This window comes from Furipterus horrens, unplaced genomic scaffold (genome assembly GCF_987537825.1).
Source record: "Furipterus horrens unplaced genomic scaffold, mFurHor1.1.pri manual_scaffold_5, whole genome shotgun sequence".
Classification (NCBI taxonomy): domain Eukaryota; kingdom Metazoa; phylum Chordata; class Mammalia; order Chiroptera; family Furipteridae; genus Furipterus; species Furipterus horrens.
Window position 1 is genome coordinate 9123614 of NW_028327175.1, and position 19620 is coordinate 9143233.

General features: G+C 40.5%; 2 protein-coding genes across 5 annotated transcripts in view; one reads left to right on the plus strand and one right to left on the minus strand.

Annotated features, from left to right (window-relative positions):
• Positions 1 to 6758, plus strand: part of RICTOR (RPTOR independent companion of MTOR complex 2) — a 93054-nt gene extending 86296 nt beyond the window's left edge. For both annotated transcript variants that reach the window (XM_090276157.1, XM_090276158.1), the window contains 4 exons: positions 711 to 866; positions 1193 to 1316; positions 3049 to 3187; positions 3299 to 6758. In XM_090276157.1, the coding sequence (XP_090132283.1) occupies positions 711 to 866; positions 1193 to 1316; positions 3049 to 3187; positions 3299 to 3373 (494 nt within the window). In that variant the 3' untranslated portion in view covers positions 3374 to 6758. The remainder of the gene's footprint in view (positions 1 to 710; positions 867 to 1192; positions 1317 to 3048; positions 3188 to 3298) is intronic.
• A 7673-nt stretch (positions 6759 to 14431) lies between these two features.
• Positions 14432 to 19620, minus strand: part of OSMR (oncostatin M receptor) — a 30463-nt gene continuing 25274 nt past the window's right edge. For all 3 annotated transcript variants that reach the window (XM_090276160.1, XM_090276159.1, XM_090276161.1), the window contains 5 exons: positions 19004 to 19177; positions 17993 to 18169; positions 16592 to 16673; positions 16063 to 16135; positions 14432 to 15763 (listed from right to left, as the gene is read on the minus strand). In XM_090276160.1, the coding sequence (XP_090132286.1) occupies positions 15206 to 15763; positions 16063 to 16135; positions 16592 to 16673; positions 17993 to 18169; positions 19004 to 19177 (1064 nt within the window). In that variant the 3' untranslated portion in view covers positions 14432 to 15205. The remainder of the gene's footprint in view (positions 15764 to 16062; positions 16136 to 16591; positions 16674 to 17992; positions 18170 to 19003; positions 19178 to 19620) is intronic.

Consider the following 19620-nt stretch of genomic DNA (forward strand, 5'->3'; position numbering starts at 1 on the left):
GGTTGCCCAATGTTACTCCCTTGAAAGAATAACCAAAGATTTCTGATTTTCACTTGTTCTAATCACTTAGTTTAAGTACTCAGGAAGTTTTTAAATAAAAATAATTGATGTTATTTTAGCAATAACAAGGTGTTTGGTTACTTTAAAATCTCATCTTGGAGGACCTTTGTCATACATGGGTAGTATAGTAAATTTAATTCTAAGGTGTAACATAATAAGCCTGGGAAGTAAGATTCTTATATTGGTAATTATTAAATGGGGAGAAGAGCAAGTCATAGAAAAATGCATACAGTACAATCCCAGTTTACACCTAAAGTGCAAAAAATGTTAATTTATTATAGCAAAAGATTTGAAATTATGTACAGACTTTAAACCATAATTTTCCATGGAGAGTGATGTTTAGTGGGAAGAATAGAAGAGGGATAGATAAGATATCTTCACTTTTTATTCTATATACATCTTTATTTGAATTTTTAAATAATCACATTTTAATATTTTTGTAATTTAGGAAAATAAAATCTTGTGTATAAATGTCTTCAGAATTTAGCAGATTTCATTTTCTGAGTAGTCTGAATTTACTTTACAAATCTTCATCTGAAAAATGATTGTTGAAACTGGACAGAAATTACAGGGAACCCTGGGGTATACAATTCAAGCATAGGAATTAAGCCATTGAGATACTTTAATGAAAATAACTGATTTTTCTTCAGACCTTCAAGACATTCCGTATTCTGATTGGTGTGAGCAGACTATCCATAATCCCTTAGAAGTGGTTCCCTCGAAGTTCTCGGGGATTTCTGGGTGTAGTGACGGAGTGTCTCAGGAGGGCTCCGCCAGCAGCACCAAAAGCACGGAGCTGCTGCTGGGTAAGTTTTCAGATCCAGGCACTGGTAATAAACCCGAGTGCTGTTGCTACTGCTGCTCCTAAGCAACGTTAATTACAGTTGTCTCAGCCCTGGTATGTAAGTTTTAGTGAGGCCTGTTTAGCCAACTGTTACACTTTTATCAGCACCTGTATGTACCCTCTTAGCTATCTGCTTGCTTTAGAAAAAAATTCTGTCCCCAAATGATCAGCAGAGCATGTGCAATTTATCTCAATTTTAAATCTTTAGGTAAAGTTTAACAACAAATTACATGACTTATAATCATTTTCTATTGTGATATAGATAAAATATTTTAATCTTCTTTTCAGGTGTTAAAACAATTCCAGATGATACACCAATGTGCCGTATACTCCTTCGCAAAGAAGTTCTAAGACTAGTCATTAATTTGAGTAGTTCAGTTTCAACTAAATGTCATGAAACTGGGCTTTTAACGTAAGTTAACACTAAGCATGAGTGTTCTTTGTTCTGCTTTTTATGGTGAAAAAGATACTTGAAATACTTCAAAAGTTAGACTAATTAACTTACATTAGTAGTTCTCAACATATGGCATATCTCTGTGAGGCCAAATTTTCTTCATATACTCCAACCAAAATAGCATATGGTAACAGTGAGTGCAGAAGCAGGTATGTGAATCCAGCTATTTTTATTAAGCCAGACTAAAGAAATCTGTCAAAATGTAAAATAATACTATTACAGTCTTAGTTTTGGAAAATCTAGTTATTTTTTAAACATATATTTATGTTAACAGGTAATTGATTTATTTTTAAATGAATTATTATTTTGAACTTTTTTAATTTTAATTTTTAACATGGTAATTATTTATAGCTCCAACCCACAAAAAATAAGCTTTTTGGGGTCTTCAATAATTTTAAGAAAGTAAGGGAATCCTTTCTTCAAGTTTGAGAAAAGCTGGCCTACATAAAACAAGTGATACTTTCTTGGGTTAATTTTCCCCTGTTTTTTCATCTTTTTCTTAGTAAAAATTGTAGAATTTTTATTGTCCTATATCATGGCAACATGATAAAAAAAAATTCAGATGGAATATTCAGCATTTTTGGTTTGTACTGTTTAAAGCAGTGGTCCTCAAATGAAAAGCACCTCAGGGTCTCCAAAAAGTCCATTTGGTTTTTTCCATAAGATGGCACTAGCAGTGCTTAGCTGTCTTTATCTTTATTCTAAACAATTTTGTTAGATTGTATTGGGACAGCTTGCATTAAAAAAAAAAAAAAAATCAAAATTGGTGAATTTTTGTGTAGCCATTTTAATACTGAAGATGGAGAAAAGCAACATTTTCAGCCTATCATGCTTTATTATTTCAACAAAGGTAAAAATGCAACTGAAGTGCAAAAAATAAGATTTATGCAGAAGGTGCTGTGACTGATGGAATATGTCAAAAGTGGTTTGCCAAGTTTCATGCTGGCAATTTCTCATTGGATGATGCTCCACGGTCAGGTAGACCAGTTGAAGTTAACAGCAATCAAATCAAGACATTCATTGAGAACAATCAATGTTATACCACGTGGGAGATAGCCGACATACTCAAAATATCCAAAACAATAATTATTGGTAAAAATGAAAAATCTGTCTTTTATTTTACGGAAAGAACTAAATGGACTTCTTAGCCAACTCAGCTGTAACACAGATGCCAGGGTCCCACTGTAGCGACCTGGCCACAAGCCCCAGCAGTTGCAGGTCCTTATCCTGTGTGCTGCCCTTCCCCAGCCCACCCCAGCCCGCTGCTGGTCCGCAGGGGCTGGCCTAGCTAAGAGTCACTGTTTAAAGTTTGAAAGCTGTGAAGAGATAGCTCAGTCAAGGGTGTTAATAACTTCAGTCCAATTTGAAAAACTTCTATTTTAAAACTTAATTTTGAAAATATTTGAGTCATCCTAAACTGATAAATAAAATGTGCCATTTCTCATGCCAGTGAAAAAGAGTATATCTGAGTTTCCAAGAAATATTTGGGTTTATTTTAAGAGATAGCCCAAAATGTAAAATATTTAATTAAATGGGAGGTAAGAATATGTAATATTTTATATTCTTACACTATCACCTCAAATATGACATCTGATCTGTATCTGGAGAAAAATATTTTAAAAGTGATACTCTGGAGGAAACATTTATTGTTACAGTTTTTATCCCACCATAGTCTTGCCTCTCCTTGTAGAATTAAGGAGAAGTATCCACAAACCTTCGACGACATCTGCCTCTACTCGGAGGTTTCCCACTTGCTGGCGCACTGCGCATTTAGACTCCCATGCCGGAGGTTCATACAGGAATTATTTCAAGATGTACAGTTTTTACAAGTAAGTAGAATTTGTACTTCTTTTCAGAAACAATTCTGGGTTTGAGGCAAGGGAGATATTGTATCTGTTGATACACTAGGAAGTTATTCAAATAGACCACTTCTTTCCTAGATGCATGAAGAAGCCGAGGCTGTGTTGGCAATACCACCAAAGCAGCCCGTCGTTGACCCGTCGGCTGAGTCCTGACCTCATGTTCATGATGTATATAGATGAAGCCTGTCTACACATTCACGTTGTGCGGTCCGTAAGCGCCTCAGGACATGCTGGCTGACGGGGCAGCAAGGACAGGAGCGCCTGCCCCGCGCCGGCTGCGGGGGCGCACGGGCGGCTGGAGCTGCCGGCTTCCGGAACCACGCAGCCTCCTCTCCCCCGCGAGCCCTGCTGGGGCTCCTTGGTCATTGCCACCGTTTTCAAAGTTTTAGTTACCATTGTATGCAAGAGCCAAGCACTGAATTACCTACATAGGTTTTCTATTTTTTCATTTAAAGTGCTTAAAAACAGCGGAACAAATAACGGGATATGCAGAAGCACCCTTCACACAGTTCTTTCTGAATTCTTTTTTTAGGGTAAATAAAACGATGCCTTGTTTGTTAACGAATTTGTGGAAACCGGGAATCGGTGTCCCTGAGGCTGCATCCTGTCCCCGCAGTGGGGTGTGCTATGACTGCTGGTGTGTGAGGGGGGACTTCCTTAATGTTTGTAACACTACTTCAGGGCTTCTAAGCTCAAAGCGAGAGAAGAGCCTCAAGGACCTGGGACTTATAAGTTATTTTTATGTTATTAGACTTGCATAAAGTTTCTTACTTGTAGTCCTTCTCTCGATGTGTTGTTATTGGAGGCTGTTTGAACCAATTAAGGTTTTTCACTACAGTTCCTGATTAAAATCAGAAAATCATGTTAGAGTTCAGCTGTTTCCCACTTTCAGAATGCGTGTATATGTTCAGTGGACTTCCATTTTCATCAGCTTCCCATGTCACCATTTCAAATAGGAACTTGAACAAGCACTGTTAATTTAGACCGAAAGCAAAAGAAAGCATTAAATGATACTTTAAGGGAAAGATAAGTTTGTGTACAATTTACTGCACATTCCATGTGGAAAAGAAGAGCCATATTTCCTTTTAAACAATTATTAATGACACTGTTATTACAATGAAAAATTGTAGTGAAAAGCCTTACGTTCCAAATTTTAAAGCAGCAGTAACTTAATTTTTATATCAGTGTTCTTGTTTTGCACAAACTAAATGCAGTGATAGGTGAGATTATGAATACAGTAATTGCCTTTATCACATTTGTTAAGTTGATGAGGGTACAGTTTTGTTTATTTGTGTGTTTAATTTGTTATGTCTAAAGATATTTGGACATCTTCACAGGAATTAAACATATATGCAAATTTGTACATACAAATAGCATGGCCATCATCATTAGAATGCTTGTAAATTAAAGGATTATCTTTTTTAGGTCTATATATAAATAGAAAAAACCCAGCTGGACTGATTAAGACCCTTTTTTAATTCATTTGTGCATACCATTTTTACAGTCACACATCAGCTTTGACACAGACATAGTACATTGATTAATATTTTCCCATATTACAAATCCTTCTGATATGGGCCTGTTCTCTGAGATCTCTGTAAAGAACCCTGTGAACTAGAAAACGTAACTCACAGAGATAATTTTTTTTTAATTGACTGGCACTGAAAGTTCCAATTGAGATGAAGCGTTTCATTTCACTTTGTAACAACACCTCTTTGACTTCAGCAAATCGTTGTGTGTGCTGCCTAGCAACTTAGGTTCTAACAAAGCAGGTAAGAGCCGGAAGCTGCTGCTTATGGTAAAAAGTGGTTCTTCAGATTTTCTCTCATCAATCCAATTGAAGATAAAGCAAGCACTTTTTTACACTTTAACTTATCACTGAACCCAAGTTTTTATTTAAATGTCAACAGTACTTTTAAGAACGTTGCCTGTCACCTTGATCTTTGGTCTTGGATGATTAAACTGCCTTCCAGAGAACCAAATGTCAGAGATACTAGACCAGATAGTGGTTAAAAACTCCAAAGGAGGTAATGCAGTAATCTTATTTACAATGGGATTAACATATTTTAGACATTCATTTTAAACACTACCTCAGTTAATATAGAGTATAATCTGTGGTTTAATCCCTCAGAAGTTAACAGTAATTCTTTTTTGTCAAACACACATCATCCCAATCCTGGACCCAAACTCACTCATCCATCCTGAAATGAAGTCTACATTACTGTTAGCCTGAACAGTTGTTTTTGGTTTTGGTTTTGTTTTGTTTTGTTTTTTTACAATTACTTTGAAAGACTTATGTGTATACATCATAATATTTGCCTATAGCACTTAGTTTGGGGAGATACTCAGAGCTTTGTGGTTACCGGTAATTTAAGGGGAAAAAATGTACTTAAATGTGTAGTACTATTGGTTTATCGATGTCCCACTGACAGGTCTGATGTTTTCTTTGAGTACTTCTTTGTATAAAGGTAGACGTTAATGATGAGAAATGCTCACATGCGTGCCAAGTGATTAACTTAGGTGTTTAAAAATATTAAATTATAGCAGGAAAGGTGTCAGTGGTGATAGAAATAATTGAGAAAATTGTCTATAAATAATAGATATTACCAGACTATAAAATACAAAAATAATGTTGATATTATAGTTTTCAAGATTTTAGAGTTAATCTTAGTCCATATAAATTTGTACTAATGGTAATTATTGATAATTTGGAGGAATTTGGACAGTTAATGCTGGTTGTAAACTGTGAATTTCTAATTGTTACTTCTAACTGAAAATTTTTTTCAAGAACAGATTTCAGCTTCACATACTAAGTTAATACTGATAAGGAAGTTAGAAATTAGTGTTCCTAATTAAATATGATCTAAAATTTCTGATACTTTTTATTTCCTGTTTATGCTTAGGTAGATTTGAGGGAGAAAGTCTTCTCCCTAATAAAAATTTTTTTAATAAAGATTGGTAGCATATGGACATCCTATAAGACAGTGACATTTAAAAAGACTCTTTGGAGGTGGGTATGTACATTACAATACTAGTTACTCTGATATCATGTGTACCAGTCCTTTTGAAATGGTAGCTTTAATAGTTTCAGCTCTTTATCCAGAGCTTGAAATAATTAAAGCTGAATTTTTCAGGGCATATTACAGTGGCAAAGTGTTCAACAGTGAGGTGTCAGTGCTTATTTAGAATTGTCTACTGCTATTTACATAAAAATTTTCATTCCATTCAGAGGATGCCTTTTATCCCCACATTAAAGCACAGATAATTAAGCAATAAAAACCAATCAAATTGTCACCGAAATTATAACTGCAGGTGTTTTTGCATGGTAAGAGTGAGGTGCTAATTTTGTGTGAGATGAGCTTTGTAAACTACCTTGGGAGAGGTCCTTTGGAAGTGAGGGGCTTCCCCTTGTCCTGCGCTTACACTTTTGTCTCAAATTCACAATCCATAAAGACGTGAAGGAAAACACAAGGTTTTACAAGAAAAGCTGTTGGAATAAAAGAATATTTCAGATTTTCCAAAATGTAAGTTGAGAAGGTTCTCTCTTATCTCCCCATTCAGGAAATACATTTGTTAGCAGTTCCCTTCATGTGAGAGTTTCATTGTCAAAGCATACCAGTGAGATTACTAGCAGTGCTTATCAAACAGTACGGAGATCTGAGAGTCTTCCGAGGAGCATTCTGTTTTTCTTTTATTTCCAGGTTCCCAGGGGATTTTTCATTCATAGTAGGTTTCTATGACTCACCCAGAATGTGGATTTTTTTCCCTCTTTGGAGTACTTTTGTAATGTAGGTGGATAGCTATGCCGCATCATGCATAAATTGCACACTTTGTTGGACTTTCTTTATAAAATATTTAATTTGAAAAATATAATTTATGCCAAAAATATACCTTGTAATTTTGCCACTAAACAGGTTGATTTAGCACAAAATGCAAAGTTTTGGGGCAGAGGGGGTTGGGGATAAAAAAATTTTCATAGATAATAGTTGAAAAATGTCCATTACTGGCCTGTCAGAAACCCTAAAGCTGCATTGTAAAACAAATAGTGTAAATTAGTTTTGAAAAGTGGTAAGGGATTATGAAAAGAATCTCAGATTAATGCTCCCTGACCACAGGATTTTCTTTTTTTTTTATTTAATAATACGCTGCTACATATTTGGAGGTTCTGATGTTTGTAGGTCACTGAACAGACATTGAAATATGATTTATATTGTATAACTGTAACATAGAAAGAAAAAGTATTTATATATTTTCTGTAAGAATATTTCATTGAGTTGTGTATAATTTAAATAAGGTTTGTCCCCAGATGTTTTTGCTCAACCTTTTTTTGTGTGTGTGGTTTTGTTGTTTTTGTATAATGTGTACAGTTTATGTCAAGGGCATTAAAAGCCTCCTGAAGCATAATCTTATCAAAGGGATACATTCTTAATAAAATGTACTTAAAATTCTTAAACTTGTATTGTTCTATATGAAATTTTAAAACAATCAGTGTTGATTTGGGTTACATAACACTGAGGCTGATACAGACGCTTCCCAGTAAAAGTGACTTGAGGCAACACAGAGAATCTACTTCAGTAACACATTTGTGGCTTGTTTCAAATACTTTTTATTTTTTAATTGATCTTATTGGGGTGATACCGATTAATAAAATTCGATAGGTTTCAGGTGTACAGTTCTTTAATACATCATCTATGAATTGTACTGTGTGTTCTCCATCCCAAATCAAGTCTCCTTCCATCACCATTTATCCCGTGTTGCTATCTTCTTCTACCTCCTTCTCATGGCTCTTCCCCCTGGCAGTCACCGTGCTGTTGTCTGTGTCCCTGAGTCTTTTTTTGCTTTGCTTAATCTCTTCACCCTTGCTACCCAGCCCCCAACCCCCTCCCCTCTGTCAGTCTGTTCTCTGTGTCCATGAGTCTGTCTCCACTTCAGTAGTTCATTCTGTTTGTTAGATTCCACATGTAAGTGAGATCATATGGCATTTTTCTTTCTCTGACTGGCTTATTTCACTTAGCGTAATACTCTCCATCCATGCTGTCACAAAAGGTACATTTCCTTCTTTTTTATAGCTGAGTAGTAGTCCGTGGTGTAAATGTACTCTTCTACTGATGGGCACTTGGGCTGCTTCCAAATTTTGGTGACTGGAAATAATGCTGTAATGAACATAGGGGTGCACATATTCTTTTAAATTGGTGTTTCAGGTTTCTTCAGATATATTCCCAGCAGTAGAGCCACTGCATCATGAGGCAGTTCCATTGTAAATGTTTGAGGAAATTCCATACTGCTTTCCAAAGTAGCTGCACTGATCTGCATTCCCACCAGCAGAGCACTAGGGTTCCCTTTTCTCTACATCCTCTCCAGCACTTGTTTGTTGATTTATTGATGATGGTCCTGACAGGTACGAGGTGATACCTCATTGTGGTTTTAATTTGCTTTTCTCTAATAAGAGACATTGAGCATCTTTTCATGTCTGTTGGTCATCTGTACGTCCTCGTTGGAGACGTGTCTGTTCAAGTCCTTTGCCCATTTGTTTTTGTTTTTGTTTTTGTGTGTGTGTGTGTGTGTTTAGTTTTATAAGTTCCTTATAAATTTTGCATATTAAGCCTTTATCAGATATATCAGCAAGTATGTTCTCTTATTCAGTGGGTTGTCTTTTCGTTTTGTTGATGGTTACCTTTGCTGTGCAAACATCTTAATTTGATGAAATCCTATTTGGTTTTTTTGGTCTTTTTGTTTTGTTTTCTTTCCCTTGCCGAAGGCAATATATCAGAAAAAACATAGCTATGAGAAATGTCTGAGATTTTACTGTCTGTTTTCTTCTAGCATTTTTATGGTTTCGAGGTTGACATTTACATCTTTAATTCTTTTTGAGTTTTTTTCTGTGTGTGGTGTAAGAAAGGTGGTTTCATTTTATTTATTTTTTTTTGCAATATCTGTTCAATTTTCCCAACACCATTTATTGAATAGACTATCTTGACCCCATTGTATATTTTGCCTCCTTTGTCAAATATTAATTGACTGTAATGATGTGGGTTTATTTTTGAGCTCTCTTACTTTCTATTGATCTATATGTCCGTTTTTATGCTAGTACCATGCTGTTTTGACTTGATCCCAATGTTTTAAAATAGTTATTTACACTTTCTTAAATATTCTTCATAATCTAATCAAACATATCTTTACAATTTTTTTAACCTTAAATCATCATCAAGGGTTTGGGAAAATGGATCAATCTTTAGACAGAACAGTTCTGAATATTCTGAGGAATTCGTCGTCGTCGGCAGCTGTCCGTCTCGAGAGACGATGATGTAGCTTCTTAAGAGTCCATCTGCACCGCCGAGAATGGCTGTGCAGTCCGACTCGGGAGTGACACAGTATCTGTCTCCTCCCGTGTTGAATCGACATCTTGCGATGACGCTGGAGTGTCCTCTCCAGTGAAGCTGAAGCTACAGAGCCTGGTCAGGGTGATATGGAGGGTCTGCTGTTGCCCATGCAGCAGACCCCCCCTCTCTTCGCAGCTGAAGGATCCAAGGGAAAGACAGAGTCAATACAGCTTAGCTTCAGGTGCGCCGCAGGAGTTGCCGGTGTTGACTAGAACGTCAAACCGCCTTAGGGACTCCGGCTCCGGATTTTCTGTCGGGGTTTACTCCCTTAGCCTTTCCCCTGAAGAGGTATGCCGCAAGGCAGCGGAGGTTTTTTGGAGTCAGAGTTTTCCTTCTCTGATGACTGAGGAATTAATGTGCAATAAAAATGATAGTATGATGACTTCTGTGGAAGGTATTTGATGTATCACATAAAAACTGGCCTGATCAGATAAGGTAATGTACAGCCAGCAATCTAGTGGCAAAAGAATATACCACAAGGGAAATTATCCAGCCTGGAGAATAAATTTCAGTGTCAAAGCTAGGATATAGTATAGTTGATTAAATGTGGTAAAAATGGATGTCTCACTTTTAAAAATAGATTTATTTTGGATATATTGGTCTTTAAGCACATTTCTGTATATCAATTTTCCATTGCCTTTCACTGTATATGTTGTTCAACAAAAACAGTAAGCCCCCAAATAAACTAAAAATTATAGTTAATAGTTATACAGCTGGTCTTTGAAAAATGTGGTAATATTACTCTACTTCAGAAAGTTTACGCCATTTTTTAAAACTCTTTTTTTAACTTTATTTTTTGCTGTATTTTTTTCATGACCATTTACCCCCCCATACCCTCTTCCACCTCCAGAAACCTCCCTCACCCCCTCAATCACCAAAAACTCTGATATACAAGGTCTGTCCAGGAAAAAATCCAGAATGGTTTGCGTGACATCTATGTAACCTGGCAGCCAAGGAGAGTGGACTGGAATGCCTATGCATGAACAATGACGACTTCACTGTACTAGTCAGTGGGGGTGGTAGACGTCATCGGGTGAGCGTGTGTACTGTGTGGCCGTTGCATTCAAAATGACTGAGTGAGTAAAGCAACAAAGCTGCATCCAATTTTGGGTTAACCGTGAACATTACTCTGCAGAAACTACTTGGATGATTCAGAAGGCTGTGGCGATGGGCAACTGGTGATGACAGCTTCACTGTGACAACATGTCCACTCATACATCATATCTCATGCAGAGTTTTTTTGCAAAACATCAAGTCACCCAGATTTGGTACCCTGCGGCTTCTGACTTTTCCCAAAATGAAAATCGCCTTTGAAAGGGAAGAGACTCCAGACCATTGATGAGATTCAGGAAAATACGACGACGGGGCAGCTGATGATGATTGAAAGAACTGTGTGAGGTCCCAAGGTGTCTGCTTTGAAGAGGACTGAGGGGTCAATGTTCTATGTACTATGTGTCTTGTAGCTCCTTCAGGAAATGTCTGTATTTTTCATATTACATGGCTGAATACCTTCTGGACAGACCTCGTATATAAAAACTAAAGCACTGTCTTAGTCCATTTGGACTTCTATAACAAAACAGCACAGGCTGCCAGTGGTTTATAAACAATAGAAACTGATTTCTCACAGTCACGTGGGCCCTCCTCTGAGCCCCAGACTTCCTGTTTCTGTCCTCACTGGGTGGCAGGCGCCTGGGAGCTTTGTGTGGTTTCTTACCAGAGCGTGTGAGTGCCAACATAACTGTGAGCGACGCTGACAAATGTTCCCAAAAGTGCCAGCGTTGCTCCCAGCAACTCTTTTTTTTCGATGGCTATAAATGTAAATAACAATGGAATAATTAGTATTTTATGTTTTGTTCTCTTTTTTTGTACCTCAGGTTATATATTGATATAGTTTTTTCTCATGTTGATCCAAATTTCGAATTACGCATAGCACTCAAAGGGTTAATCCGACTTCTGGAGGCTCCACCCTCAACCTAATCACCTTCCAGAGGCCCCACCTATAATACCATCCTCTTTGGGGGTTAGGATTTTAAAATACAAATTCAGACTATAGCAACTACTATTGTATTGAACTCAAAAAAAGAAAATCTGCTAAACCTTTGTTTCTTTAAGGTTTATACAATAGACTAAGACAAATACATAGCGTAGTCCTTTAAATTGAATATACTTACTGTGTTCACCCTGGCTGGTTTGGCTCAGTGGATTGAGCGTCGGCCTGCGAGCTAAGTGTCGCTGGTTCGATCTTCCAGTCAGGGCACATCAGAGAAGGAAAACTCTGACTCCAAAAAACCTCCGCTGCCTTGCGGCATACCTCTTCAGGGGAAAGGCTAAGGGAGTAAACCCCGACAGAAAATCCGGAGCCGGAGTCCCTAAGGCGGTTTGACGTTGTAGTCAACACCGGCAACTCCTGCGGCGCACCTGAAGCCAAGCTGTATTGACTCCGTCTTTCCCTTGGATCCTTCAGCTGCGAAGAGAGGGGGGGTCTGCTGCATGGGCAACAGCAGACCCTCCATATCACCCTGCCCAGGCTCTGTAGCTTCAGCTTCACTGGAGAGGACACTCCAGCGTCATCGCAAGATGTCGATTCAACACGGGAGGAGACAGATACCGTGTCACTCCCGAGTTGGACTGCACAGCCATTCTCGGCTGTGCAGATAGACTCTTAAGAAGCTACACCATCGTCTCTCGAGGCTCTGTAGCTTCAGCTTCACTGGAGAGGACACTCCAGCGTCATCGCAAGATGTCGATTCAACACGGGAGGAGACAGATATCGTGTCACTCCCGAGTCGGACTGCACAGCCATTCTCGGCGGTGCAGATAGACTCTTAAGAAGCTACACCATCATCTCTCGAGACGGACGGCTGCCGACTTACTGTGTTATAAATATTTTAACTGCTAATTCTGAAGGCTTCTTCTGTTTCATCTCAAGGGTTTAAAAAAGCTACTTTATGCAAATGTTTCTATGTTTTGTAAATTCTTTTGAAATGAAAGCCAGTTTATCTTTCTGCAGAACTCTTAGAACATATATTAGGTGTTGTCTAATCCAACTTGATTTTCTTAATAATACACTTTCTAGTGGAGAGTCAGTTTCACTGGAATGAGTAGGAGTCACACATTAGAATGTCAGCAGAGACTTTTAGCAGGTCCATGCTGTGGTGTGACCAAGTCTCTGCTCCCAGCCAGGACCGTGTGGTGCCCTCCCTGCACCTGAGGACCAGTCTCCAGGCCAAGGTGGTATGTACAGGCCATTAATGCCAATCCTGCCCACCTTCCAAATACCCTGACATTTCTAAGGATAATTATTACTAAGTTGGTTTTAGGTGCAATTTTATAAAGGTATTATGGCTTTGTTAGGAAAAGCAAAGCCCATGTTGAGAAACAAATATTTACAGGTGAAATCACATGATTTGCTTCAAAATAATATCAGGAGCGAGAGTGGATAAAGTCTGTGGATGGGCTGAAACAGCCATGGGTTAGTGGCTGTTGGGGCTGATGCCAGTACCTAGGGGTTTGCTAAACTATTATTTATATTTGAAATTCTCTGTTAGTAGTTTTAATCCTAATAATTCTGACACATGAATACAAATTTCAAAGTTTCTGAATAACACTCCTTACTTAAAGCAATGCTGTTTAGCATATAGTATTGAAAGTTAAGGTTTTAAAATGCTAATTTATTTGGTGATTATGAATGTGGGAGAGGAATGTTTATATCCAAAACTATAGTTATAGCGATATTGTGAGCACAAAGTTATGTAGCCCAACATTTCCTATCGGTGTGTAGTTCTGAAAAAATGTCTTTATTTCACTTAGGCCAGTGGGTCTCAAAGCTGAGCGTGCATCCGAATGCTGGGTGTAATATATCGATTCTGGGCCTCGGGCCACAGAGGTCCTGGTTAGGAGGGCTGGAGTAGTACCCAGGCATTTACCGAAGCTCATGAGATGACTTACCAGCTGTACCAATGGTCAGACTTTGATTTCATTGAGGTAGAGAAAACAACACAATGCAATGGTGAAGTATTTTAATTAAGGCTATTGCAACAAAAACAACTTTAAGGTCTTACGCATTTTTTTAAAAGAGAGTCTATATGAAAGATACCTTTTACAGATCAGTCATCAGTGTTACTGACACGACAGTTCTGTGGACTTTTATAATTGCCTCACAACAAAGCAACCCAAGAGGGTAAATGATGACCATCTAGACCCAGGAGACAGTCTTCTCAAAACTGTTAAACTAATCAAGATACTCATTTCTACTGTGTTAACACTTCATTACCAGTTTTCCTAGCAAAAGGCATAGACTTCTGTGAGGACGGTGTTGAAAAGCCTGAACAGAAATCCTGGTTTGTGTCGGCATGGAGACCAGCGAACAGCCACCTTACTTTGAGACGTGGGTCCTGTCCTCCCTCTTCACGGTGTTGATGGCGCAGGGCAAGGCATGTGGTACCAGAGGCACAGTCATTTCCACCACAGCAAACAAAACGGAGCCGCTGTTTGTGCTTGTTGGGAAACATGATCGAACATTCCAGGTTGACAAGCACAGGGAAGAGAAAGGAACGCCTGTTGCGCAGTGTGCTTTGCAGGTATTGCTTCAGGGAGGCAAAGCTGCTGCTGAGCCAAAGCAGAACTTCCCCACTCCAGACAGCTTTTCACAGTTCTGCCCAGATGCTGTCCAGCAATGTGGTTTCATTTTATTTACTGGGTTAGCATAATAGGAATATGAATGAGAGTGAGGGTGTTATTTTGGCCTGGACAACCTATTGTAGAGTCCAAAGGCTGGTAAATGAAAACAGGTCGCATATAGTGCAGTTCTTAGGGAAAAGAAAAGAAAAAAAGAACCATCATGTGTGAATGGAATTAATGATACGCTTTCCCTTTTCTATTTGAGGTAGTCATCAAAAATCACCGTAGAAGACTGGTGTCTACTAAGGAGGAGTGCTGTTAACCTTGACACTAAGTCAGAAGGACAACTGGGGATCTTACTGATTCATTCAACTGATTCATTCATGTCTTCCCTGTTAGAAAGGTCTGTGCTCTCCAGAGAACTGATTGTGCTGTGCCAATGAACTGTAAATTCTTTTCACTGCAAGGCAAGTCCAAAATCTGTTTCTGTCTCAAACAACTGTGGCTTTTTTAGTACGTTCATCCAGAATAAATTCACATCGACAATGTATGCTCTAGTAACAAATCTCCTGTGGCCTCTATGAAAATCTTCAATCTAGTGCCTTTACCTTTAAGATTGTAAACATGGGGGTAAAACTTAATGGAAATACTTTCTCGCTGAACTTCCAGGACCACAGCTGCACTGTCCAGTACTGAGTGGACGGGATCTACCCCCATGTCAGGTGCCAGGGTGGCTGTGACAAAGGCAGCCTGGAGCATGCACGATGCCAGCGTTTCTACAGCAAGCCAGCTCCAAGGAAGGACAGGAAGCTTCAGAGCTCCTGCACGTCAAAACCTAGCCGGATGGCAGTGGTCTCATGCAGGCCAGACCTGCCAGTGGCGACAGCTCACTGGGATTGAACACTGAGGTACCTCGTGATGGGATGGCGCTGGACATGCTTCTCTTGGTGTTTCCAGAGCACAAAGGTTTGAAATGGGCGCAGGCTTAGCGGCAGTGTTCCCCTTGCTCTAAGAGGGCACTGGAGGGGCCATTGCTGTTCTCATTCGGGGAAGGTGAGGCAAGGCCCAGGGGTATGGCCATTTGCATTCTATATTCTGAACAGAGTGCTGGCTCAGGGGTGTCTATTGGGAAATTGTCCTTGTCTCCAGAAATAGGTGAAGCCAACTGGGACACGTAATTCAAAGTTGTTTCTACAGCTGGGATTTCTGCCGGGGTGTTCATGTAGTTTTGTTCTAGTGACCTCAGTAAATTTTCTGGTGAAGTCAGTAGGCCCCGCTGACTTGGTGGGGCTTGGGCGCAGGAACCAGAGTCGGGAGCTGCTTGGTTATAGGTCAAGTTCTCAAAGCAGATGCAGGGGTCAGGGCCTGGGGAGTTCGCCCCCGCTGGGAGGAGGTAAATGTAGTCGGGCTTAGTGAATGCAGTGTCTGTGAGTGACTTCCTAGCATCTGAGAACTGCAACTTATTCCCTTCAGGCTTCCTGACAACTTCGATAGCATCTGGGACGCAGTCACTGACATTCATTATTGTTAGGTGAGCGTTCTCCTGGAACAGAAACAGAAAAGACACAAGTAGGATGCATGCGTCCAGCATGTGGAAGGCCCGTGGAGCTTCAGTGGGGCTCATCTCATCCCGGTCCCACGTCAACAGGAGGGGAACAGGATTTCCCCCAACACAAGAAATCCAGCTCTGTTCACCCATTTCCCGGCTGTGGGAGGGGCGGTGGCTCTGCTCGCTCTGTTACATCTGCCAGGGCAGGTCTACGAAAGTGGGATTATTACAGCCCCGACCATGGATCAGAATTTAATAGGTATATGGGATCCATACAATTTTCCCACTTTTACCTTGGGTTTTAATAATGACAGGACGCCGCTCTTGTAAGGGTCTGGAATGTCAGGACAACACATCTCCTTCATCCTAGAAAAACAGTGACAGAATGAGTTTCACGATATATTGGAATAGTTACGGGGGAGAACTCGGAGGCTGGGTTCCTGGGTTATAACCCTCGCTCTGCGGCTCACTGCCTGCGTGACCTTGGGCCAGCTGCTTTCACCTCCTCGTTGGCCCGGTGGAGATAAGGAGGTGCGCTGGGTGGCGCGGCGGGGCTTGATGAGCACGTGGTAAGTCAGACACAGACATTAGCTGTTGTTCGTGAGCACGTCTTTTAATCTTTTCGAATGGTTATTGTTTTCCTTATGTATCAATCCAAAAAGCAAAATTGTTTAAAATGTTTTAATGTTTCCCTCTAAGCCTCCTCTGTCCTTTTCCTTGTCAGCACTATTCCTCCTATTATTCAGTGCGATTTCTATTTTATCAAACTCCTTTCTAGATTCTTCTCTGACTCTTCTTGGATAGCAGTCCCCACACACTTACCACTGACTCTTCACGTAGCACAGGATCGTGACGAGCAGAAGGCAGGCAGCCGTGGGGAGCATGATACGTATCAGTACGTGGGCTGGAGAAGGACAAAGAAAGGATAGTTTAAGTGGATACTCCTCCTTCCTCAAAGGAAGAAACGTAAGTTTAAGGATAAGAGTAACTTTACCTGTTTGTTATTTCTCAAAAGTCTACATATGCAAGATTCAATAAGAGATCTGCCTGACGGGGGAGGGGGGCAGCAGACAAGCCAACACAGGCAACTACTTGTCCTCGATACTTGTGACAAGACCCATCCCCTTCTCTGACTGGTGGGGCCATTGTCCCAATTCTTCTCTACCCCGTACCCCACGTCAGAGTTCCACTGTGCACTCTTGCCAAAGTGTCATGGCAGGTGGAGTGTGCTTCTCTGCCCCTTCACTTGGGGCTCAGCTATGTGACTTGGTGTGGCTGATGAGATGTGAGTACTTAATGTCAGTAGCTGCTCTTCTGCTTGCCCTCTTGTGATCCACTGTGACAGAACTTTGCCCCATGCCCTGACTGGTAGCTCAGTTGATTTAGTATCGTCCCAATGTGCCAAGGTTGTGGTTTCGATCCCTGGTCAAGGCATATATGAGAACGAACCAATGAGTGCATAAATAGATGGAACAGCAAATCAGTGTATCTCTCTCTCTCTCACATCAATAAATAAAATTTTTTTTAAATTTAAAAAGACTTTGCATCACTATCCCTTCAGCCTGAGCCCCAGAGGGAAGCTGCATAAAACAAACTTGAACTTCAGCACAGCCTGTTACAGGTCAGGGTTTACCAGGAGGATCTTATTTACCATGAACCAGTTCCTACCTTCCTTCCTTCTTTCTTCATCTTCCAGGCCAAAAGCATTTTGAAAATATGGATCTCTTGATCTAACCCTTTCCCCACCAAATCTGCAAACACCAGGTTTGTGAACAGATACTTCCTGCCCAACTGCATCCCTCTCTCACTGTCCCTCCCCCAGAGGCAAAGTCAGGAAGCAAGTGGATTGCCCCTGTGGGAACCAGCCAGGCCGGCTGCAGGGAGCCGCGACGCCTTCTGGCCTTCTCTGGATGGAACGTGATTTTCAAACTATCCTGGGACCAAGTGCCAGAGAAGTGCCTTGGGGGCCAAGAGAGACAGGAAGAAGGTTCCAGACCATCCATCGGTCGGATTAGCCCCATTCTTATCTGCTCTATGGACTGCAAGACTGTGCGGCATTTTTTGTGAAACAGACTTTCATCTAGAGAGAGACAGACAGACCAAGACAGGAAGAGAAGAAAGGTTCAAAAGTTCCTGATCTAGACAAAGCCCGCGGCACTGTGGGTGCCATTTGTCGGTGTCCCAGGAACTCACAGGGGACAGTTCTGACAGGGAGAAACTCACAGTGTTCGTCGGGCGTGGTCAGCTTGATGAAGGCGGCAGGAGGCCCGCTGCCAACGCTGGTGTACGCCGTGACTGAAACCTCATAGGGAGATTCCGGCTGCAGGTCTTCCACAACGAACGTCTTCTGCTCCGGATTGGTGATTTCGTATTGGCAATCCAATGAGTCGTTTGTGTTGTCTTTTTGTTTGTTTGTTGTTTTTTTAAGTTTTTGTTTTTTATGAGTAGAAAAAAGCATTAAGAGTTTGAGAGATTTGTGAGCTGGGCACCAACACTGCTGATTCAGCACCGTCAACATGTTTAAACCAACCAGAAATTAGATCACAATTTCATCACACCGAGGACACTACGGGGGTTCAGGAGATGGCAGGAAAGGCAGAGATTCCACTAAGCAGGTGCTGGTGATCTAGAAAGAGCACGCAGTTCCGCAAGAGATGGCAAGAGTGGGCAAGAGACTTAACAATACTTCCCATAGGTGCACAGAACAGAGGGGAGAGGGGGGCGGGAGGGCTGCGTGAAATGGGGAGGGATTGAGAAGGACAGATCAGACATTGCAAAACAGCCACAGGGATGTCAAGTCTGGCACAGGGAGCACAGTCGATGATACTGTAGTGACTACGCATGGTGTCAGGAGTACTCGATTTACCGTGGGATGACTTTGTAAATTATATAAATGTCTACTATGTGTGTACACTGGAAACTATATAAAATAATACTGAATATCAACTGTAATTGAAAAATTAATCATTGTAATTACCTTTAATAAGGTCAACGAAAAAAAGAGTTAGCAAGAAAATTTCATAAGTGGCAGGTTTTCTGAAGGAGGTGATAGGACTTCAGATGCTTCTAAAAATACCAGGCTGCATGACTTTTTAAGTAAGTTAAGACACCCGCCCTGCCATGCTGCCTACCTACTAATTTGTTTAAGAATGCCGTTTGACCATAAAGCATGCAAGAATAGAAAGCATGCATGATTTCAAATAATGAGATCTTTAACAAACAAAAAAATGTTACCTGGCAGGACTGTCTTTTGGAATCCTGGGTGGCACTGCTCTGCCTTGGATCGCAGGTAGACATAGTACCCACGGATAAAACCAGGTTGGGAATCAGTGGAGTAATCTTTCCAACTCAGAGTGAAGGAGTGGGATGTCAGGTTATGCAGGAGCACTTGAGGGTTGTCTGAAGGAGCTGGGAAAGGAAGTTGGAGTGAGAGAAGAGTCATGATTTGGAAATAGTCTCTCAGCATTCATGTAAACTAAAGGTACAACCACAGCCAACTCCAGAGGCTGTGGGAGCTTGGGACAAGTTAAGGAACTTTATATTTTTCTCAGGAAGATTTAGGCCTTGACATTGTTTAGGACAGCTGGGAAGGAGTTGAGCAATCTTCTTTTATTTCTTATTATTATTTTTTAAAGCCTCACCCAAGGATATGCTTTATTGATTTTAGAGAGAGGAAGGGAGGGAGAAAAAGAGAGAAACATCGATTGGTTGCCTTCCTTACACATTCTGATTCAAACCCACAACCTAGGTATGTGCCCTGACCAGGGACCGAACTTGAAACCTTCTGGTGTATGGGATGATGCTCCAACTGAACCATACGGCCAGGGCACGCAACCTTGTTCAAGCTTTGC